The 22,134-nt window shown below is 34.9% G+C and overlaps 1 protein-coding gene across 2 annotated transcripts; it reads left to right on the forward strand.

Annotated features, from left to right (window-relative positions):
• Window positions 1-1,419: 1,419 nt before the first annotated feature.
• On the forward strand, window positions 1,420-18,123 carry LOC128165773 (ras association domain-containing protein 2-like). Of its 2 annotated transcripts, XM_052830601.1 has the most exons (12): window positions 1,420-2,593; window positions 3,943-4,037; window positions 5,470-5,846; window positions 9,524-9,580; window positions 10,017-10,095; window positions 11,115-11,282; window positions 13,627-13,821; window positions 14,119-14,220; window positions 14,619-14,670; window positions 15,448-15,677; window positions 15,792-15,889; window positions 16,026-18,123. In XM_052830601.1, the coding sequence occupies exons 1-12, from the start codon at window positions 2,554-2,556 to the stop codon at window positions 16,075-16,077; spliced, it is 1,545 nt and encodes a 514-aa protein (XP_052686561.1). In that variant the 5' UTR covers window positions 1,420-2,553; the 3' UTR covers window positions 16,078-18,123. The 2 variants fall into 2 exon arrangements, with proteins under 2 accessions (XP_052686561.1, XP_052686562.1); XM_052830602.1 differs by lacking the exon at window positions 9,524-9,580 and having other exon boundaries at window positions 1,425-2,593.
• The last annotated feature ends 4,011 nt before the right edge of the window (window positions 18,124-22,134 follow it).

The raw sequence follows: 22,134 nt of genomic DNA on the forward strand, positions 1-22,134 counted from the left end.
TCATGAAAAATCAACGAAGACATTAGTTATTGATGATTTCAGTCCCTTATAAAGCCAATTTGCATGTTCCGTATTTCTCGGAGATTTTTTTGTTCATGCCTACCAATTAAAGGATGGCAAACCAATACAGTACATATATATGATTAATTAAACATCCAGAGACCCAACTCTCTTCTAAATGTTTTCTTTTTTATAAATAATTATCTAAGGACGTATTGCTTTTCACTGATCCCACTTACATGTATACCACTGTGCCGAATAAGTATGCTCGTGCCAATGTGGCATTTTTGTACCCGTCTAATGCTTCGTGCATGTTTAAATTTCGAAAAATCCAAATATGTCTTATAACAGATCATAGTGTAGCACACAAAGTTGGTAACCACTTTTGTAATTGTTTTTTTTTTCACCTGTCAGGTGAGATAGTTTCCTTTAGAAATTAAAATATTTTTCCCATAGGAAATTTTTTTTATATTAATTTTACAACCGGAATGTTCCGATAGGATTTGAACAAAGTTCTTACATTATTTCTAAATCCGATGGGAAATATTAATATCCTATAGGAAAACTACTTGTCTGAATTACCTAATTACCAGGGAAACTATACGTACCCGTATGGTTAAATTCCCGTAGGAAATACTTGACTACTATAGGAAATAATTCCAGTAGGATTTTTAGAAAATCCTTAAGGATTTTCAAATGTAGGAAAAAAATTTCTCCTATGGGAGTTATTATTTTCCCATAGGATAAATTTTTTCGAAGTAAATATCTCACCAGTCAGGTGAAACACATTAAAAACAAAATTGGCTTTAGAACCATTACAACAAGACCTTGGATTGTCGGTTGGGCGTAGCTATCAATTTCTTGCGTCAAAACAAGTTAAAAATGACGCGGTTTCAAGCGAAATATGCACCGATTGCGTAGTCTTGGCTCAAACGCTATCCAAATCTTGTTGATTTCAAAGAGCAATGGCTGAGTGGCCAGCAATTAAAAATAGACAGGCCTACGTCACATTGTTGTTTGATACAACCACCTAAAGTCCAAGCTCTTGTTAAAATGGTTCTATATTCTAAAGTTACGCATCTTGGCACCGGCATAATTATTCGGCACAGTGTTTCATCTAAGATGGTTCAACGAAATCACTTTTCACAGTTCTTGCACATGATTGTCAAGTCTTTGCGTTAGAAGATAAATAGCTTTAAAACAATAATAGCATGGATAGGTATAAAATCTCCAAGAGAGTTTTCCATCAAGTCATTTTATCTACTTAAAAGTCTACACAAGAACCAATTTGAATTTCATGGACACCTGGATGGGTCAAAGTTAGGAGAGTAATTGTCACTTGAGACGTTTCGAACGATGATGCAAAATTGTGAACATTACTCACTGTGGTATCTCGATCTATTGTTGCAAGAGAATCCATTGATTTTGATGATAATTTCAATTCTCTCAGCCATGGTTGTTCAAAGATTTGTTTGGAGATTTACTGAATTCTTGGCTGTGTTTTATAAAACAGTGAAAAGATAAGTTCGTTTTTTTTATAGAAAATATCGTAATTATTCCTTCGTAGGACAATTCGAAAATAGTCTATATATAGAATATATATGTAGTGATATGACGTATTTGTATGTTTTACCATTCCATGCATGCTGTTAATCACAAGTGGCAGAAAAAGAGGTAGTGTGAATCCCATGTAGCATGTGTGATCGTGTCATAAACAAATAATCTCTATGGGACGTTCAGAAACAAATATTCAATCAATGTAACGAAAACTCCAAACATCAGTCAAATCACATTCACCTTTTTATTTCATTTCATGATTAATTTCATGATCAAAGGGACGCGAAAACGGTTGTCTGTAATCCACGTATTGATTGAAAAAATGGATTGCAAGCGTTAAACACGGCGTATTCTAGCGGGACATCCCTTCCTGTCCCAGTCAGGCGTGGTAATTCATATAACAGCAAGTTCTGCCTTCTTTATGGCGGAGAAATCGGATACAAACACGGTGTCGTATTTCATATGGATGTTGCAACGAGACGGAAACGTTCGTCCCATACATGTAGCTTTAAAATGAGCAACCCATGACCTCGAAATACCTCGACAAGTTATGATATTTAGGGCCCAAAGGAGCGTGAAATAGCATAAGACTACACAGGCTTGACAACTCAATGGAAGAAAAAACTAGGAACGGATATGTAAAATAAAATTGTACAACTGTGATCAGCTTACATGCCATTGAATAGAGATTACGAAACCCGGTCAATGTTCATGTGCCCGGACCTTTAAAACTGATATACTTGAACTGTTTATGGCTCTACGTGTGGACTTGAATACCCACTTTGTTCGATTTCAATACTGTGTGTCTTATCGACATGCTCTGTGGTTTCTCAATGCCACCGGTTCCTTAACACAGTTCAGGGAAGTCCAATTGTCAGCCTTGCGATTCTTCTTCGTTTTATGATGTTTATGTTCCAGTTTGGAAACTGTGCTAGGGATTAGAGATGAATCAGGAATCGATAATCGATCGTGTCCGAGTCTGAATCAACTATCAGCATGAGCAGTTGTCCAAAATGTGGCAAAACGGTGTATTTTGGTAAGTCTTTTCTGAATTCGTGACACCATTTTGCAGACAGCCCAATTCATTATTCTACAACTTGTAAAATCCGGGCCTTAATACTTTATGCAAATATTTTAAACTGTATAAAAATAACTTTTCTGTGCTCTTTTGTTACTTTTAGATATTTTCTTTCATTTCTGCAAAGTGAAGACAGGTGCATTAATTTAGTTTGGTAAAAGAAATAAAACGTGCACCATGTTGATAAAATATTCAAAAGGTTATCGCAAAAGTCTTGATTGAAAATCAATAGACTTTCATACGCGGTGTGTTAGTAACACTTAACTATTTGAACAGGAAACATTTTTAAAACCCGAGCTCTAAGCAATCGAGACCCTTAAACGTCTCCAGTGCACCAGGGGTCCCGGCGAAATCCCCGGGGGTGACAGTGAACGTGTGCTGCAGTGTAAAACGTCGGTTTTAAGCAGTTTGACAAATGAATGCTGACGTAGTGGACCATTAATTAGTCCGCATGATTTGACGGTGGTTGTACTCATAAAATAAACACAAAAACATCCCTGTCGTAACAGTGTTTGGATCTTCCTACAAATAAAACACGACAGTATTCGCAAAACAGACATTTTAATAGGTGCAGTATCATTTTTGAGGGAGAAAATGGTAGTTGGTCGCTGCTTAGTTTACAAACGTATATACACTTTGTAGGAAAGCAATAAACTTTGTCACCTGTGTTTACAGTTCGCGACCTGAAATTATTATAAAGTGTTCTTTAATCTACGCAGGTAGACACTTGGCCTATAGTATCATTTAACACGACAGGGCGTCGACAGATAAAATGTAGAATTTAATAGGCAACTTTTCTCATTTAAACACGTTTATCAAGAAAAGCCAACAAAGTTTATAAATATAACAGATTGTTATGTAAATAAGTCTATAACCTAATTTTGTTATATTAGGCAGATTCCGCGCTTGAGCGATACCGATGTGTACATTTTTACATATCTGGGTCCGTATTACACGTAGATCCACAATGGAATATTGGACAGTTGACATAACTTTGGCACTATTGACTCTATATTTTATCTCTATATTTTATTAACAAATTGAATATCCTTTTCCAACTATTTCTGTAATGGTTGCGAATTCGACAATTCTTAAAGAATGAATGATCAAATGTACATGTAGACCCCCCCCCTCCCCCCCCCCCCAAAAAAAATCTATAAAATGATAAAATCTATAATATACCAGATGTACCTCAATGATAACATAGACGTTCTACTTAAAACTCTCTCTCTCTGTCTCTCTCTCTCGTCAGCGTCAATAACTATTTTATGAAGACAAAAGTTTCTATGATTTGTTTGTCCTTTTAGCTGAGAGAAAAACTTCACTTGGAAAGAATTGGCATCCGAACTGTTTAAAATGTGAAGAGTGTGGGAAAATTCTTTCGCCTGGTCAACATGCAGAGGTAAAACAGTAATGAAATATTCAAATAATGTAATTTTTGCATCAATTTATTACGGAGCAAAAAATATATTTGTACTAGGAAGTCATAGACATGTTTCATTGATTTTCATTTTATAATTTGCTCTCTTTGCTTTTTTTAATTGTAAAACAAGAATATCTTTACCTGATGACAATGCAAGGAATTTAAATTTTATTGTTTTTCCATTCTGTTATGTCCCGTTGTTATCGAGTTTGGCTCTAAGTGTACATAACCTAGCTTGCAGTGAAGTAAATCTCCGCGAACCTTTCTCAGCTGTTTTGATGTTGATCAATACACATGACAAAGTCTCGCATTCTGCGGGACCGTCAGACAATTTTCAATATGTTCCGCGCACACTTAAAAGATTACTCATGCTCCCAGACAATAATCAGATATTGGTTTGTATAATCAACTTCTGAACACGCAATATTCTTGTCACTGGTTCAATGGAAAAATTTTACACGTGTTTTGGTCTGTAGTGTAGGCTCTGAACACATAGTCTATATGAGAACAAAAATACGACTGGTTTCTGGTAAAAAAAAATATTTAGTTTAAAGACTGATAAAGGATAGGAAACCATTAAGTTTTTGGTTGGTATATATTCAATTAAAACCTTGCATTGGGTTTGGAGTCTACAAACCAATACTGAATTTTGCGTAGAGATTATTATTATTATTAAAATAATCGACTACATAGGGGAATTTCGTGTAATTGACTATTAATCGATTACTAGTACAAAGGGGAATTTTGTGAAATTGATTATTAATCGATTACACTCTTTTTTGTCATGTAATCGATTGTTATCGATTACTTTGTAGCATGTAATCAGTTAATAATCAATTACTTAGTACTTTTAATTATTTTTCTTTTCATTAAAATATGAATAATACCCCTTCTAAACATACATTACATAAACTATTCAAGTTGATTTGGTTTTAGAGTTAAAGAGGAGATTTCAGTGTAAATGGTATGAAAATTTGAGACTTCATATTACAACCCTAATAACAATTTAAAATTTCTACTGCTTATTCAAATTCAGATGTCAAATTATAAGCAATATCGAGAGCTCCATCTTTTAATTTATCTTAAAAGATATTTTTCTAGAGGTTTATGAGGTTGGATGAAATCTTGATCTTGCACCTTTAGCCATATCATAATGATTCTGTTGTTGTTGACAACTTGAAAATTAGAATTTGATTAAATTCAATTTTTAAAATGTAAAGAACTTTGAGGGAACCTTGTTTCATGATTTGAATGAATTGTGTTTGTAGCTTGTTTAATAGATCCTAGTAATATTATAAAAATGATAACTCATATAAAGTTGATTATTTGTTTGCTGTTTGATATGCATGTAGGCCTATTGTTATATGTGTGCTCTCGTGTTGGGTTCTTACTTTGTTGTTTTTTTCCTCAGAGGAAGGGATTGCCCTACTGCCACAAACCGTGTTACGCCAGACTGTTCGGGCCCCAGATGATGGGGTACGGATCCAATGTGGTGTCACCGGCGAATTTCAAGAGAAACGGGGATGGAACTTTATATAACGGGGAATATGACTTTGACTTGAAACAAGTGTTCGAAAGTGGTCAAATGATTCACAGTAACGGGAGTCCGTCTTGGCCAAGCCCCAGTCCCCAGGAAAAACTTCACTCCCACTACTCACGACCCACGAGACTGGGCGCGCCAAATCAAATCATGGAGTTTGATTTTATGTCTGAACCTGATACTGATAGTCAGAATTGTAATGGTTCTCCAAATAAAAGCGAAGTACAGAGAAAATATACCCACAGAGAGTAAGTGCCGGTTTTATTTATAAATAATCTCTCTCTCTCTCCCTCTCTCTCTCTCTCTCTCTCTCTCTCCCCCTCTCTCTCTCTCTCTCTCTCTCTCTCTCTCTCTTACAGATGTAATGCGGGGATTACACGACAAGCTTTTATTTCCTTTACATAGTTAAATTGATAAAGGCTGTTTTGATCGACGAGGAAGTCTCATAAACACTGGCTAAAATACTACGTCCGCCACTTCATAAAGTTGAATCATTGCGCGAGTTATTCCCCTTGACCCGGAAATCTCCCCAATCCCAGCTTCCGCCAGTTGTGTTATCGTTCACATTTGTTTTTGGTGATGGTTTTAGGAGTTTGGAAAACCAGATAGACAGAAAATGAAAAGGTAAATAGGTTTTGTCTATGAACACTTCCGTATTTGTACATCATTCAGGTATATCGTTGTGCCTTACCTACCAAATCCAGGTATTTCAGGTGATGTTTCTGCCCCCATCAGGCCCGTGTTTATCTCCTATCTCGTCAGTTTGGCACTGTTTGGGTCTCAATAGGCACAGATCTGACATTCTGTGTAGTCTTTTTAACGTGTTAATTACCGACATAGGCTTGCATTCTTCTTACTGCCGAAATATGTGTATGTTGGAGGGGAGGGGGGGGGGATTATATAGTGCGTTGTATCTGATTCTCACCCCCTATACCAAGGTCATTTCTAAATAAATAGATGAAATATAAGTGTAATACTAATAGTTCAAATATGATGGTCATCTACATAACATTATTGCAATCTTATGTAGGAGAGATTTGAGTAGAATATGCAGAATCAAGATGTATAAGGCATTGGCCATTCAGTGTTTATCTTTTGACCTTCACCTAATGACCAACTTGCACTAAGTAAATGGCTATAGCAAATGATTAACCACTAGTAAGCAGTATACATCTTGAAATAATGGGGAAAATCACAAAATTGGTAGTGATTGATCTTCATGTCAACAATTAAAGGTCTTTTAGTACATATACTGGCACTGAACCAGTTATTGGCTAAAATTTAAAGTTTTCTTTTCGTATTTCCTTATTTCTTTATATTTTTGGATAAAACTTGACATACTTTAAACAGTGAACTCCTTATTTATCAATCTGTTAGATTATATCATTATTTAGAATGCAAAACATCTTGTTTTGTGCTTTTTAGCACGCCCTGAATTTGCCGAGTTTTTACATTTACTGTATCAGTTATCGGCTTTGCGATTATAACATAGTAAAATCCCTGTACATGTTGATTTTATACTCTGCTATAGTCTGTCCCAAGTTGTTGCTTATTTTTATTAAAAATCAATTTTTGATGATTTTTAATAAAAATACACATACCTGTGAAACAAATACAATTGAAATCGATGAAAGGGAATATATCCAAAATATCTTCATTGAACAATTATCCCTACTCACTCATAAAATTTCATAGGAACGAAAACAATTTTCTTACGGAGATTTGTAATGGGAAATGTTTACATCTTTTCTCCATTCGTAATACACTCAGAATACATCACACAATTTTTTAACATTATCATCCGGGCTTATTAATGGCTGATGCAATGCAAAATCTCAGTAGACTTTCAATTTTTGGATATGTATTGAAACCTGAAGCGGTAGAGGGGGCGTTTCAAAACAGAACGTAGTTTGAGCACAAAGGTATTTACTATTATTGAAATATCAAGCAAAAAATGGTGGAAGCAAAAACTCGGGACAGAGTATAAATGTAATTTGAATAATAAATATGCCCCTAAAATTGTGGGGTCAGACTAAAGCAGTCGGGGTTATGATACATTATAAACAAAACTCATATATAAAATTATTCGTATAATATCATACGGTAATAAACAAAATCGTAGACTATTCAATACATAATTGTGCAATAATAATTCAACTGCGCTATGAACCTCTCGGAAATTAGTGAATTCCTTTTGTTTATACATGTTATATGTATTGATATTATATGTCAAAATCAAAGAAGGAATATAATAACGTATGACAAAGAGGTAATATTCTGTTTTTAACTTATTACGCCACATCCCCCACTGCTGAAAATGCAAAGATGTAAATCAGCGGTAAACAATGATCGTCTAAGCTCACCATGTATAAAACATATTCAAGAAAGTTTTCAAGCAAACTTACTTATCTTTATTTAAAACAGACAACTGAATTAAAATATCTTGGATTGTCACGTGCTATAAACCCAAACTCTCAGTTTAGCCGATAACTGGTCCTAGCCGATAACTGGTATAGTACCAGTATATTTAAACCATTTAAAGCAAGATCTTACAGGGGAAAATTTGTCTTGTGAATGTAAACTGAAGGATTGTCATCCTTCGGATCCCATTATTTGTTAACAAATATAACAAGAATAAAATGATATGTGTCTGAATAAGGTATCAAACTTGGATCCTTGCATTAATTACCATTTAGGCGCTCTACCACTGAGCTACATAGCCCAGTATCTAGAATTCTTTGTGGCCACATCTCCTTCTGTTGTCTTCAGCCTCAATCATATCAAAGTCCAGGTTGTTTGCTCCTTGGGAAGAATGCCATTGTTCATTCAAAGGGGGTTGGTAAATGGCAGTCAATGAAGTACACGAGGAAAAATTGTAGGCTTAAATTATGTAAATGTTGGAAGATTTATATATATTTTTTGAAATTCTACCAAGTTCCATGTGTAAACTACGTTCATACAATGCAGTCAAACTTCGTTATCTCGAACTAGATGGGACTGTTTAAAAACTTCGAGATATCCGTGTATTCGAGATACAATGTATCAGATTGAGTGTTCAAGATGTTAAAGTTAAACTGTACTTATTCTTTTAAGAAATGAATTTAATTCCTCTGTATGAACATATTATTTGAAATATTTGCCATTCAATTTGCATGACACATTCAGCCAAGACAGGTGGGATGGAAAATTTGAATGGTGCAGGTCTATTATATATCCATCTTAATCACGTAAAACAGTAAATGAGAATATTTCCAATAATGATTACCCCCGGTACATTTCTGAGATGATTTACAGTAGAAACAATTGCTTTTGTACAAACTAGTTCTCAGATATAGTCTAGGCTAGATAATACACTGTACTGTGCAGACATTTCAGAAGGTCAGCTTAACTTTAGTTAGACATACATTTAAATGCCAACCCAAATAGCACATTTTCACCATTGTTATTACATGCTGAACGCTATTTAGGTGAGCACTTATAATATAGTCAATCAGCTGAGCCTTATCAACAGAGATTTAATTACGACATTTGATGACCCGAAATTTGCCAGAATTTGGTCAGTCATGCATTTCAAATAATTTTCACACACCCGAGTGGCCCTGCAGTAGGTTATATCTGTATACCTGTGATCGCAGGTGATTGTAGGTGGGATAAAGCTGTTTATTTCCCTCCCTATCAATTCTTGACCTCCCATTACATGCTGATAGGAAGCACCTATAGCGGAGCCAATATCTGAATGAAACTGTTAGGCCTTTAATATACACACACACTGTCGCGATCGCCTTTATAGATTTATCTTTACACGACTGTCTAGCAGCGAATCATAAGCTATTTTACATTTTGTCTTCTAAATGACCTATTTTATGAGGCCCATTTTTTTTTTTTGGATGAGGGAATATAAGTCTGTTCTTTGATTGTTTTCGAGGATCGAAATGGAGACATTATTTGATTACGATCAGGAGACTTTGATCGACTTGGCGGAGTAAGTATGAAATGTGACAGCCAGCCAGATTTGCGATTTGATGAACTTTTTATACCTGTTTGTGTTTTGCATTCCTCTACAGCAGACTACTTGTCAGTCCTGTATGTTTGTAATTTGTTTGAATTGTGAATGTTTTGAAGATGTTTACCTGATTTCCTTGTTTGTTATTGTTCTTACTGTTGAATTCTACTGTTTTATGTGCGTTTTGACCAAGATTTGCTTGTTGAATAGACACAAATCTAAACACTAACACTGAAGCACAAGGACAAGCAATAACAGTAATTTTATGAATGTTTTGTTTGGCATTGAGCGTGTTGCTTAGTTAAGAAATACAGAAACAGTGAGCAATTTTTCAGTACATGTTGTTGGTTAATAGTGAATGTTTTAATGACATGTTTTTAAAATTCATTAAAATTCAGTTTATTTTTTTTTCCAGACGAGAGCTTCTGAAGAAGATCGATGAATTCAATGCTTTCTATGAAGGCAAAAAGAGGCAGTCTCTTACCATTAAGAAGGTTTGTATGAATTAGGCAGAACCATTTTACCCCATAGACTTTACCCTTCAATTTGCAATCTTCTTATGAATACACCGTGTAGAAAATTTAAATGTGTTTGAATTATTCAGATGGGAGCCCAACATTTTAACTTTGTCATGGTGGATTTCTAAAATAAAAAAATCCAAAACTTGGTGGTTATACTGAAACACAATTAGTCTAATTATACTTGAACTTCTATTCTATATGTATACATAATTGATTGTTATTGGTAATATCATCACAATGCTTATATACTCGTACATTGTATTTTTTCATTCCATTTGTCACAAGTGAGATTAATGAACCTATGGGAAGCTTTCAAAATGTAAATGACAATAGGAAATGGGAATCCTCATGCAATTTTTTCTCTTTGGAATCCACAATTTTCCCATGATGTTGTGACATATGGTTTGGATGAAACCAATATAATAAACAAAAACAATTTTAGCATTGTGTTTCATTATTGTTACAAGCATGCCAATTAGGGGTCAGTATTTGTTTACCTATCTGGCGCACAATTTACACTGCCAGCAACATGCAGGTACTGCCAAAATTCTGCAGTCGACCCAACAAACTCATTTTCTAGGATTTTTTCCTTCTTACAAGATAGGAAATTGAGTGGATCTTTATCGTTGGAGCAGCATGTCCATTTGGTGTTTGCTAACTAAAATCTTGAGATACATGATCCGAACAATGCATCTGTGTCTGAGATATGTTGTGAAATCTGGTCTGAAGATGGCTAAACTCACTGTGAAGTGTTTACTGTAAATAACAAATCTAGGGATGTTTGGGGGAGCTGTAGTGGACATCAAAGAGCCTGTTTTTTGATGGAATCTTCTCTCAGTCCATCCTATAAAATGATAAGAAGAAAGTTTGTCCCCCCCAACACCCCCTTACATGTAAAGATCTTTTAAAAAGATTACAGTATGATAGACTGAGGATGTTACGTGTAACATTGAATATTTGGTGAGTACATATGTTATTTTTCCTATTTTTAGAGTACCGACCAGTTAGTGATAGAAGGACCAGTTCGCATTTACTGGGGAGTAGTCCAACCAATCAGGTTACAGGAATTTGATGATGTCCCATCAGTCCCCTCTCCAACGTCATGGCGACACAGTTTCATCCCTGGAGACAGAATACCAGACATAAAACCTGACCTGAGGGTAATGATTTTTTTCTTCTGTATATAAGACCAATATAAAGGGTAAAATCTACAGACACCTTTGTGACATATATGTTTATATCCCTGAAAATTTATGTTTTTTTGTTAACCAAAAGTTATCCTTTGATTAAAACGTTAACTTCCATCCAAATCTTTAAACTACCGGTATTATTTATTATACAAGATGAGTCACTGTGGTTTTTTAAATACCTTAGGTCAAGGTAAAGAGTAAATTGCCATTAAAGTTCAAGGCCATAAATCTAGTTCAAGGTCCATTTTATCCAAACACGTAGTGTACTTACTACTGTTCAGTGAGGCCACCCTCACCTTGTTGCTGAATGAGAATAACAGATTCAGTCTTTGGATAAAATTTAATTACGCAAATAAATGAATTTTGTACATGCTCTGTTACAAAATAACCAACAATTTGTTATATATATATTTTTATTACTGGTAGTTAATATATATAATTAACTACCAGTAATAAAAATTGTAGAAATGGCATACAGAGTATATTGTGTACAGTGTAAGATATTGATGATAAAATATCACTTGACATGTACAGTATTTAGAAAGCTAGATATTTGTATGCTTGCATTTTTTCTGTCTATTTATAACAACATCAAGATGACTTAATTGTTTACATGTTTAATAGACCTCACTTGATATATAATACTGTTTAGTTGAATCGTGCTGCTTTGATTGGATGTTTAAATGAGAGTATAGATGATATTCACATGGTTGTAGACAATTTAATGGAGGACTTTGATCGAGTTATTTTTTTCCCCAGTGTTTTTTTTTTTCTTGAGTAGATCAAGCTTCAGTATTGATTTGTCATGGTCTGCGAGAAATGTTATTTCTGCAACGAATGTGTCTGGGGAACAGAAATAAGAAATGTCACATCAAATAGAAAGTCAGGAATCTTCATTTGAAAAAGTCATGGACAGTATTCATACAAATTTCAAAGTTCATTTTTCTAAATTGTCACACATGCTTATCATGCGATGAATTCAGACTGGTTTAAATGCTCCAAGTGTTTTGATTGGTTAAGATTGATCTTCTGTTCTCATAAAACCTGGCTACGTGTAGAAATAGTGAAGAATCTGTTGACTTTGATCGAGCATATGACCGGTGTTTGCATGCATGTACACACAGAAGACCAGGAAGTGACCTACTTATCAGGAGAAAAACCAGAAGTCCAAATTGATACCCGCTAGATTTTTTGGAGTGTGTTAGCAGTTTACATGTACTTAATGTGTAGAGTTTTTGAATGTGGGTGCCCCTAACCCTCTGAGTCTTCATTTCCTTCCCGTATTAAATACACAGAAATGCAGAAAATTTTTATTCTCAATGATACACATGTATGAATTTCTTAAAGTAATATTATATAAATAGTGCCTGTTTGGGAGGTTAACAGTTGAAATTGACACCCCGAGAAAACCATTGTCAACCGACGCGAAGCGGAGGTTGACAATGGTTTTCAAGGGGTGTCAATTTCAACTGTTATCCTCCCAAACAGGCACTATTTATTTTGTTATACTGAATGTCTTTTTTAAAATTTTTAAGAAAATTTTACTGCTTTTATATAGGAATAACGTGAATTCTACAGCGAACCGTACGCGCATAATTTTCGCGCATGTAACATTTTTTAATGTTACCCGTTGCCAAGTGCGTTGCTAACGCTGAGGGTAATAGTAAATATTATTAACTGCGTCTTAACCAATCAGATTTCAGTATTTAACATGAAAGTATAACAAAATTAAATAAAGCTCAGATAGTTTTCAATACAAATATTAAAATGTTAACTCTATTTAAGATAATTGTCAGGCCTTCTTAAATTTGATATTAAGTTTGATTTGTATTGGCGAGAGAGTTAATTTATTGTAGAACCAAAATTAAGAAAATTAAATGTACCTATCTACCATCCAGGATTGGAGTTTTGGATTAACATGTACTGTATACACTTTCAGCATAATTGCATAATTATAAAACAGAAAATTTTTCACAAAGAATAACATGTATATATATATATATGACTGAAGTGAATACCGTTTTACATGGTTACCAAACTATTTTTACCATTAGGACTCGGGGATTGCAAGTTTGACATTAAAAAGTCTTTAATTCCTCCAACAAGGATTGTATATAAGTCCCAGTTCCAGCCATTTTTTTGTTGTTGATAACTAGGTTTCATTTTCAGCATAAACTACACATAGAAGATTTTGCATTACATAATACTTTCTACTGACATGTTGAATGCAATTTACCATTACCAAATCACTTTCCAGAATTTATGTGATTGAAAGAGTCCTTCTTTCTCTTGACCTTCTCCCTCTCTGTTACAGAGGTCAAGGTCACCTGAGCCAGTCTCTCCCCGTGTCAGTAGAGGCGTGGACGATAGTGTCATATTCTCACCACCAGATGGCGTTGTGCTGCGAAAAAAGAACATCAAAAAGTTTAATACGGTGGCCTACCGGGGTGATTCCCGACCCAATAAATGGAAGCGGGCGTCAATTAATGGTCATATCTATAACTTTGATGTAAGTGCACCACAAATATCTTTTACTTGCAAACTTTATTACATGTATTTGATTTCTTCAGGTGAACAAATTATATTACATTTGATGATATATTGCAAATCATACTGCATATTTAGATAAAGTGTTTATTTACTCAATGTTTTTGTTGACAGTATATGAAGATGTGAATTAACCATATTCAAATAATGCTATTTTTATACTTTTATAATATATTGCTGGTAAATCTATTTTTCATGAAATGATTGTATATCTGAATCTGAGATGGTTGTGTGATATCAAGCTGTGTGTGTGTTTCAGACGAGGGTGTTCACCCCTGTCCTGGGCAGCTGTACCAGTGTCACGGTGGACAGTAAATGTACAACCTATGGGGTCATCAAAACACTGCTGGAAAAGTTCAAGGTCAGGATGTCAAAGTGCTCTATGTATATAGGCCACATAGAGAGAGTAGTTATCATCCCTTTTATTTGAATGTTATGTGCATAGAAATTACGATTTGGTTAGGCTGATAATTTATTTACAATATAGTAGATAATTCATTGTGATAGTAATTCTTGGCCTTTCTGTTACGGGTTTATTAGAGATATAAATATAAGCTACATTATGATCCATTGGTTAGGACTCACTGAATGTGCTGTAAGAATAAACGCAGCCATTGTAACCTTACTATGCAGTCAGTTACCATACATGTATTAGGTGATCATGCTGTATGTTTTCGATGGTTGTACTTAGCCAATGTAAGATACGCTCTGTGGGTTACTACATGTACATTTACTGACCGCTGTTCCTTGTATTTCCAGATAGAGAATCAGCCAGAAGAATACTCACTGTATCTTGTGTCAGAGAAAGAAGGTTGGTAAAGCGGCAACAAATTACTGCTAATAATTACATTATACATAATTACCGGTATTGCATATTGTAAGATTGGCTTGAATCAATTGTCAGAAGGCAAAAGTAAATTTCAACAAAGTGTATAAATTAATAAGCTAACAAGGGAGAGAAAAAAATTTAAAAGCAATTGTTCCTTCACCTGCATCACATGTCAAGTAAAATGATTGAGACTACATGTAAATTTCCATGTCGCAAAAGGTCAAAATACAAAGCTATTCAGTGGCACTCAAAGGAATTAATTGATAAAAACTCATAAAAAGAGGCACATTTAAGGAAAAAGTACATGTAGATATGGAGATTATTTCCATGAAAGATGAGTCTGGTTATCTCCCCTAGTATTGCACGTTCATGGATCTTCTGCTGTAGGCGGTCTGACCTTTGTCTCATTGCAGTGATTTATACAAAAAAAATCTTTTTGACTGCTTCATGGTCCCTTTAAGGCATCATGATGTTGATCTTGTTTCTGGAGGGGTTAAAGGTTTTTGCTGAAATGCTTAGAATACAGTTTGTGACATTGTACAGAGTTGCACTAAAGCGATTAACTGTCAGATTTGAACATCAGTTGAACATTAATGCATTGAAACACAGGAATATGATTGTACATATGTACTTCTGACTGCTTGAAGATAGTAAATGCTGTAAATGCAACCATTTTCTATGTACCTCTCCATAAACTGCCAAATTTTATTTAATAAATAGAGTGTTAGAAATTCATGATTTACTGGGGTTTTTTCACAGGTGAGATTTTATTAAAAGACTCGGACCATCCCTTGTTAGAGAGAATAGCCAGGGGACCAGACGAGACCTCAGGGGTGAAGATTTACCTGAAAGACCGCATTATTACCACAAGAAAAAACTCTCTAGTGACCCAGGCAGTGAGGGAGGAGGAGGAGGAGGAAGAGGAAGAGGAGGGGGTGATTGAAGAGATAGCAGAGCCTGTCAAAGTCGAACAAAGCCTTCCAGATGAGGCAAGATATGTTTAGAATCTGTTCAAAGAGGAATAACTCTTATTCACAATTCCCAATGTCAAATGATGTTTTGATCTATAAAAGCTAAACTAATCATTGTTTTATTTTGTGTAGGTGGAGCAGTTGATAGCTATACCAGAACCGGTGTTACGTGGGATTCTACGGAAGTTCAAGGAAGACGAAGACCGAGAAGTCAGGACAGTACGGGCCAGGTATATTACCTTGCTGCTCTTACTTTGTCTTTGTTAACAGCTGTTCCAATCGCCTTTCTTTGAAAATTTAACATTTTATATCTCCTCTTTAATAATTGGGTAATAAAAAAAACATTTTTGTTCACTTTATTTTTAGGTATGATCTTGCGAAGAGAAAATTAAAGGACGCATTAAAAACAAAAATCTGACAGTGTGGATACAGTTCAAGGCCATTGTGTTTTCAAGATCTCCAATTCATGGAGAGATCCTCTGAGAGGCTGGTTCACAAGTTGTCAGCTACTTTCAGAACTGTGTCAGACAGATCCAGGCAGATTCACTCTCGGTGACAAAATAGTTCTGCTTGGACATCTTCTCCACTGACCACATTCATTGACTGAGCAGCTATATCAACATTTTATCCACATACAAGGGCAGTGATTGTTGCTCAGGGCCATATCAGATCCTCATCTCTCATACTTACATTCTAAAATATACAAATGTTTGTTTTTCCTGTAAATTATTGATGTGGAAAAAACCTGTGTGGATTTTTCTGTGTGTTTGGATACTAGTAGAGTAACTCTTAACTTGGATTATGAGTTAAAAAGTGAATGGATTTCTTTGGATTCCAATGTGCATAAAGGTTTTTACACTTCATGCTATTGTTATGCAGTTGTTAAGAACTGGAGAGATAGTGCTGTCTTAAAGGGTGCTACGTCATAACAAAATGGCAGTTGTGAGATGGAAAGAGATTATGGAGTACTGGCTATAATCAAAATGGCTTGTGTTCATAACATCTTTACAGAAATGGTTAGGATACCGTTAATTATCAGTTCAATGACAGAAAATGAGATAATTTCAAACATATTGTCACCTTTGATCAATAGCCGTTTTTAAAAGACTTCATACGCACATGTACCAGTAATTAATAGTTGCTGCTTTCGAACAAATTATATTTAAATGTACATTGTATTTTAAATACTGTATGTTTATTATTATAAAACCATTTATAATTGAAATCATAAAGACAAAATTTAAGTTATATCACTTAAAAAAGTAAAATGCATGTAGGTTCAAACCTAAAATGGGTTCATAATGAATTCAAGTTTTTAAGTCAAGTGAAAACTTTGCTTTCTATCAAGCTTTGAATATTGCTGAGAGTATTATCTATTGCTTTTTGAAATTCTGTTATTCATATATTCTCCATGCTCTGGCGTTGAATAAGTTAAAAATGAATGCTGCTGATAACTGTGTTCTGTAATGAGCCAACTGCTGATCACAAGCAATAATGGTAGGTGGATCAATAATCTTTAACAGGTGGATGGTATTGAGATTTAAAAAAGTTTAACATAGTGTTAGTCACCCATCACGTTACATTGTTTTTTGTGTGCTTTGTTCGTCTCCATGTTCTTATCTCTTACATTCCATTTCTACTCCTCTAACAAATTAACAAAAATGTATGTATGAATTTAGCAGAAACATAATTTGTATTCTTGCTCACATTTAAAGATAGCATATTCTAAATTTAGTTGGCAAAACTGGGTGTTATTTAAGACAGAAGAATTTAACCATGTTACTTTTGTTACCTCCCCTCGTTTTACTCAGCAGAAACTAATACACATACATGTAGTTCTATGTAGATTGATCATACCCAGAATTACATTTCATTGTTTTACTGGTCAGAGATTATTATACATGCACATAATCCAGATTTTCATTAAAGTTTGATTTTATATGTTTTCTTATTTGGTATCTACCAGAGTATTTATGATATGTAAAAGTTTTCAAATATAACAGTTGAATTCAAAAATGTTAAATGAATTACACCCCTATTCGACATTTTAGCTACTGTGTGGTTCCGTATAATTTTAGCTACAGTTAGTTTATGATATGAATTAATCATGCTCTACAATATGTTCAAATCATCTCTATATGGATCAACCGTTTTTACTTTTTACTTTGAAAGCTTTTTGGAAAGCTTTATTCTACAAGTGTGCTATCCATTCTCACCTCCCCCATCTTTCCCAGTAAAGGCTTTTTGATCCCGATCAGAAACCCTTGACTAGGGAAGATGTACATGTAACTCCCCCTCTTTGTGTCGATCCCAGAATTGCGTCCCTTTGAATTGTTATGTAACATCCGCCCTTGTTCTGACAGCAGTGCTGTATTGTATTGTTGCAAATCTTTTGTTATATTGGAATTGTAAAAAGTAAGCCTATGTCATTGTGTTATGAGAAAAATAAAACAATGAAAGATTCTTTTGTTATGTTTCGTTGAGGAATTAATAGAATCATTCTGATTCTCTATTACTTATATTTACATTGTTCTATCATTGTATGTAGCATTACAATTACTGATATTTTTACATAATTTTTCCATCAATCCCACTTGTGCCCCGACAGTGTAGGTCATTTGACCGTTTGCATTGATACATACCGATTTTTAATTAATGAAGACTATTACCAACTGCGCAAAGAAACCACGTGATGCTGTTGAACACGCCCATTTCTGGTCATGTGCCAATGATGCAATTGTTCGCAATACTAGAAACCCCTTAAAAATGTTTAATCAATTTTGATGGCATTGGGTGAGCTGGACAGGTGGTGGACTTTGAGTTTTTGATCACACGTGACACATCATCATCAGATACTGAATCGAAATATTGAAAGTCAATTGTGCACTTAGATCAAAGATTTGGGTAAATTTTTGAAATCGTCTAAAGTTTTCCAGATGGTTAGAATTTTATACTTAAAGAATAAGATAAATTCATCTGCTTAAATGATTTGTCGCTTATGTTCGGCGGCATCGGATTCCTATAAGTTCTACCTATCAATCCAAACACAAGTTTCTACATTTTAGTTGCATCTTTTTCACACTCGGTAATGTTCGAATTGATGTGCTTGTATTTGTTGTATCTAAGGTGTTTTCTATAGGCCCGTTTGGCACATCGGAAGGCATGATCATTGTCCGTAGTCTTGTTCCCTCTCCATATCTTCTTTCCCCTAAAGCCCCCGTCACACTGTCACGATTTTGAGCTACGATAGTGTACGAATTCAATAATCGCACTTATTCGGGGTTCATCATAGAGATAGTCGTAGGCTCTCGTCCTTCATCTCAGAAATCGCCAAATGCGGCGATTGTTTTGAGCATGTTCAAAACAATCATGCCCACAGTACGATTTTTAAGTATTCATAGACTTTCGCAGGGCACTCGAGCACATAGTCGCAATAAATCTTCTACATTCGTAGGAAACTCGTGAAACTTCGCAGTTCTTACGATGTTACGAATATCCTACGATTTACCCCGAGTATTCTACTAGTTAATGCGATTGTTTCTCGAGTGTTCCTCGAGTGAATGGAAATGTATTTCGATTTGATGCGAATATAATATGAAAAGAGCTAGGCGATTATGGTCGAGTGCATTACGAGAACCTTGCGAGTTAACTACGAGTTAGTACGCAAATGCGAGACTAGTTAGTGTTTCGCAATATTATTCTTTTTTTATTACTAAGTTCATCGTTCAGTAATTATGTAAGTTTATTACAGAACCTTTTCTTTCGAAATTTCTTTATTCTAAAAAAATGATCTTTGTTCTTCATTGATAATCTTATTTAGGGAATAAATCAAACATTACTGTTGCCATTTCCATGGTTATTTAAACAATTCATGAACTAAAACAATATCACGATCTTCTTGTTCGTTTATGAATACAGTAAAAAAACGTCTGTCAGCAAATTATAAAACATTTTTACTCACAATTAAAAACATTGTCACAATACACTGGCGTCGGAAGCAAATTGAAAGTGGGGGGGGGGGGGGGGCTAGACTAATCCTCACAAATATTGAGAAAAAAGTGATTCCCGAAATCATGGAAATCCTAATCCGTGGGGGGGGGGGGGGGGTATACCTATCCTATACTTCAAAAAGAAAAAAAAAACTTACTAACCCAATTTCCCCCCCCCCTAAAATCATGAAATTCCTAATCCCGGGGGGGGGGGGGGGGGGGCTAGTATGCTTTTGAATCCAACTTCTCAATCTTTCAAGGTAAATTTAGGAACAATAATATTTCCTGCGAGAAAAAGTGGGGGGGGGGGGGGGGCTGAACCCTCTATCATGCTATGTTTCTAGTGGTTAGGTATAACTTTGCAAAACAAGTGGGGGGGGCTAAGCCCCCCCCCCCAGCCCCCCCGGTTCCGACGCCTATGCAATATGTATTTTGTTAGTAATCTGAACTCACAAATTTACTTCTACCTGTACGTGTTTTCATACATCTTTTATAATCTATATATTTACATCTACCATGTATAATTTCCTCTTTTTCTTACGGAAAAATATAGTCAATTCATAGCTATATAGAAACAGCCAAACTGAAATTTACACGCCCCATTTATCGATTGGTCGAAATCTACAGCAGCTGAAAGTGACAGGACTGAAATTAACACGCCCTGTTTATCGATTGGTCTGAATCTACAGCGACCTAAGTAAACTCACGGACTGCACGAAATAATCATGATGATGCCAGACTCAAAGTCTCACAAGAGACGATTTGGCTGTTTCTTTTAGCTAACATACTTATGTACATTAACAGTAATTAAGTGAATTTTACTAACTTTTCATAATCAATTTATTAACTAGTTAAAGAAAGATGTTAATATAAACAATAAAATGCTTTCTTTGATGATTCATGCGGGTTATGAAGGTAGCGATCATTGCAGGAAAAATTAACATAACCCGCTAACGCGGGTTATGTATTTTTCCTGCAATGTCGCTACCTTCATATCCCGAATGAATCACCAAAGAAAGCATTTTATTGTTTAAATGAATATTACTCTGATTGCATTATTCATCTTAAATATGGTTGAAATTAAAAAATATTTCCAGGAAAGTATTTTATGCAAAAATGCAATCATTAATTTGTTTAATAATCATGCACTTTATAAATTAACACACCAGATATATAATCGTAAAAACTCGTATTTATTGGTGGTTATATCGTGTATCAATCGTAGAATTTCGTACTCATCCGTAAAAGTATCGTATAAAAATCGTCTTACATCTTGCCTGCTCTTAGGAATATCTCAAAGCATTCGTTACTTAATCGCCGAAATTCGTACATGAATCGCCACAAATTGTCCTGTTATCGCACGAACATCGTACATTGAAGAGCAGACATCGTAGTCGAATCGTACTAGATTCGAAAAAAGCACTGTCTGAATTATTGCAGGACTGACCTGGCGAATAATGGCGATTTTTAACTTTTAGTAATTCGTAGGCAATCGTGGTATAAATCGTGATAGTGTGACAAAGGCTTAATGGACAGTGTGTCTTCAGATGACACGATTCCGCTGTCAACCACGGTAACGTTGGTCGAGTTGTAACAATTTTTCCTTTTTTCCCCGCAGGGTCATAATATTGTCTAAGATGTTTCGGAGTTCGGAGTTGTTAAACTAAAGCTAAACCTTCCAACATTTCATGTTTGGTTGCATTACGTTGAATTAGATGAGATCGTTCATATAAATTGTGTTTTGTTTGTGTCTCTTGAGTTTTCCTAATTTTCCTGGTTTTCCTGGTTATCTTAGGCTTAGGTTTGAGACTATTATGTATGAAAGAAACCATGGTCACTAATCCAGAAATTTTCGTTTGGTTCGGTCAAAACAGTTTTAAGGTTGTTTTGTATGATGATCAGATCAAGTCTGTTTCCGGATCAATGTATCTGGCAAACCCCATGACATATTTTGTTACAAATGCAATCGTTTCCAAGTCGTCAACTTTCTTGTAATGAATGTTTTAAAAAGTCTCCACACAAATGATAACAGTGAGTTGTTATATTATTATATCGACCGAGTAATCAATCAATTTCCTGCTCACAACAAATCCATATGAACTCCTGTGTTCCAGTCTATTTTGTTTTAATCCGACATCGTACTAGGAGATGAATAATGCCATACATTATCAAAAAGAAGAAAACTTGATAAAAATGAGTGTTGGAATATATTGATATAATTTACGATTTTTAAATTTGGTCTTAAATCACGTTCAGCAGAAATAATATTTCTAAAATATAAATATGCCTACATTATGCCTTGGAGCAGATTCTTTCCGTAAATAAATAAACTATAGCCATTGACTCGATTTACGTCGAGGGAAGTATGGTGCACGAACGACAACTCCGGATGTTATTTACTAAGGTATAACTGATCCTTTCGGGTAATTATATCCTACTGACACATTCGTAAGGCCTCGGTTTGTTTACATTCACAACCGGTTTCG

This window comes from Crassostrea angulata, chromosome 10, assembly GCF_025612915.1.
Source record: "Crassostrea angulata isolate pt1a10 chromosome 10, ASM2561291v2, whole genome shotgun sequence".
NCBI classification, from domain to species: Eukaryota; Metazoa; Mollusca; class Bivalvia; order Ostreida; family Ostreidae; genus Magallana; species Magallana angulata.

Excerpts from the sequence above, each read along its gene's own strand:
- LOC128165773 (XM_052830601.1), top strand. The coding sequence starts at position 2,554 with ATGAGCAGTTGTCCAAAATGTGGCAAAACGGTGTATTTTG. Across the intron at positions 14,221-14,618 it reads CACTGCTGGAAAAGTTCAAG|ATAGAGAATCAGCCAGAAGA; the intron begins GTCAGGATGTCA and ends TTGTATTTCCAG. Across the intron at positions 15,678-15,791 it reads AACAAAGCCTTCCAGATGAG|GTGGAGCAGTTGATAGCTAT; the intron begins GCAAGATATGTT and ends TATTTTGTGTAG.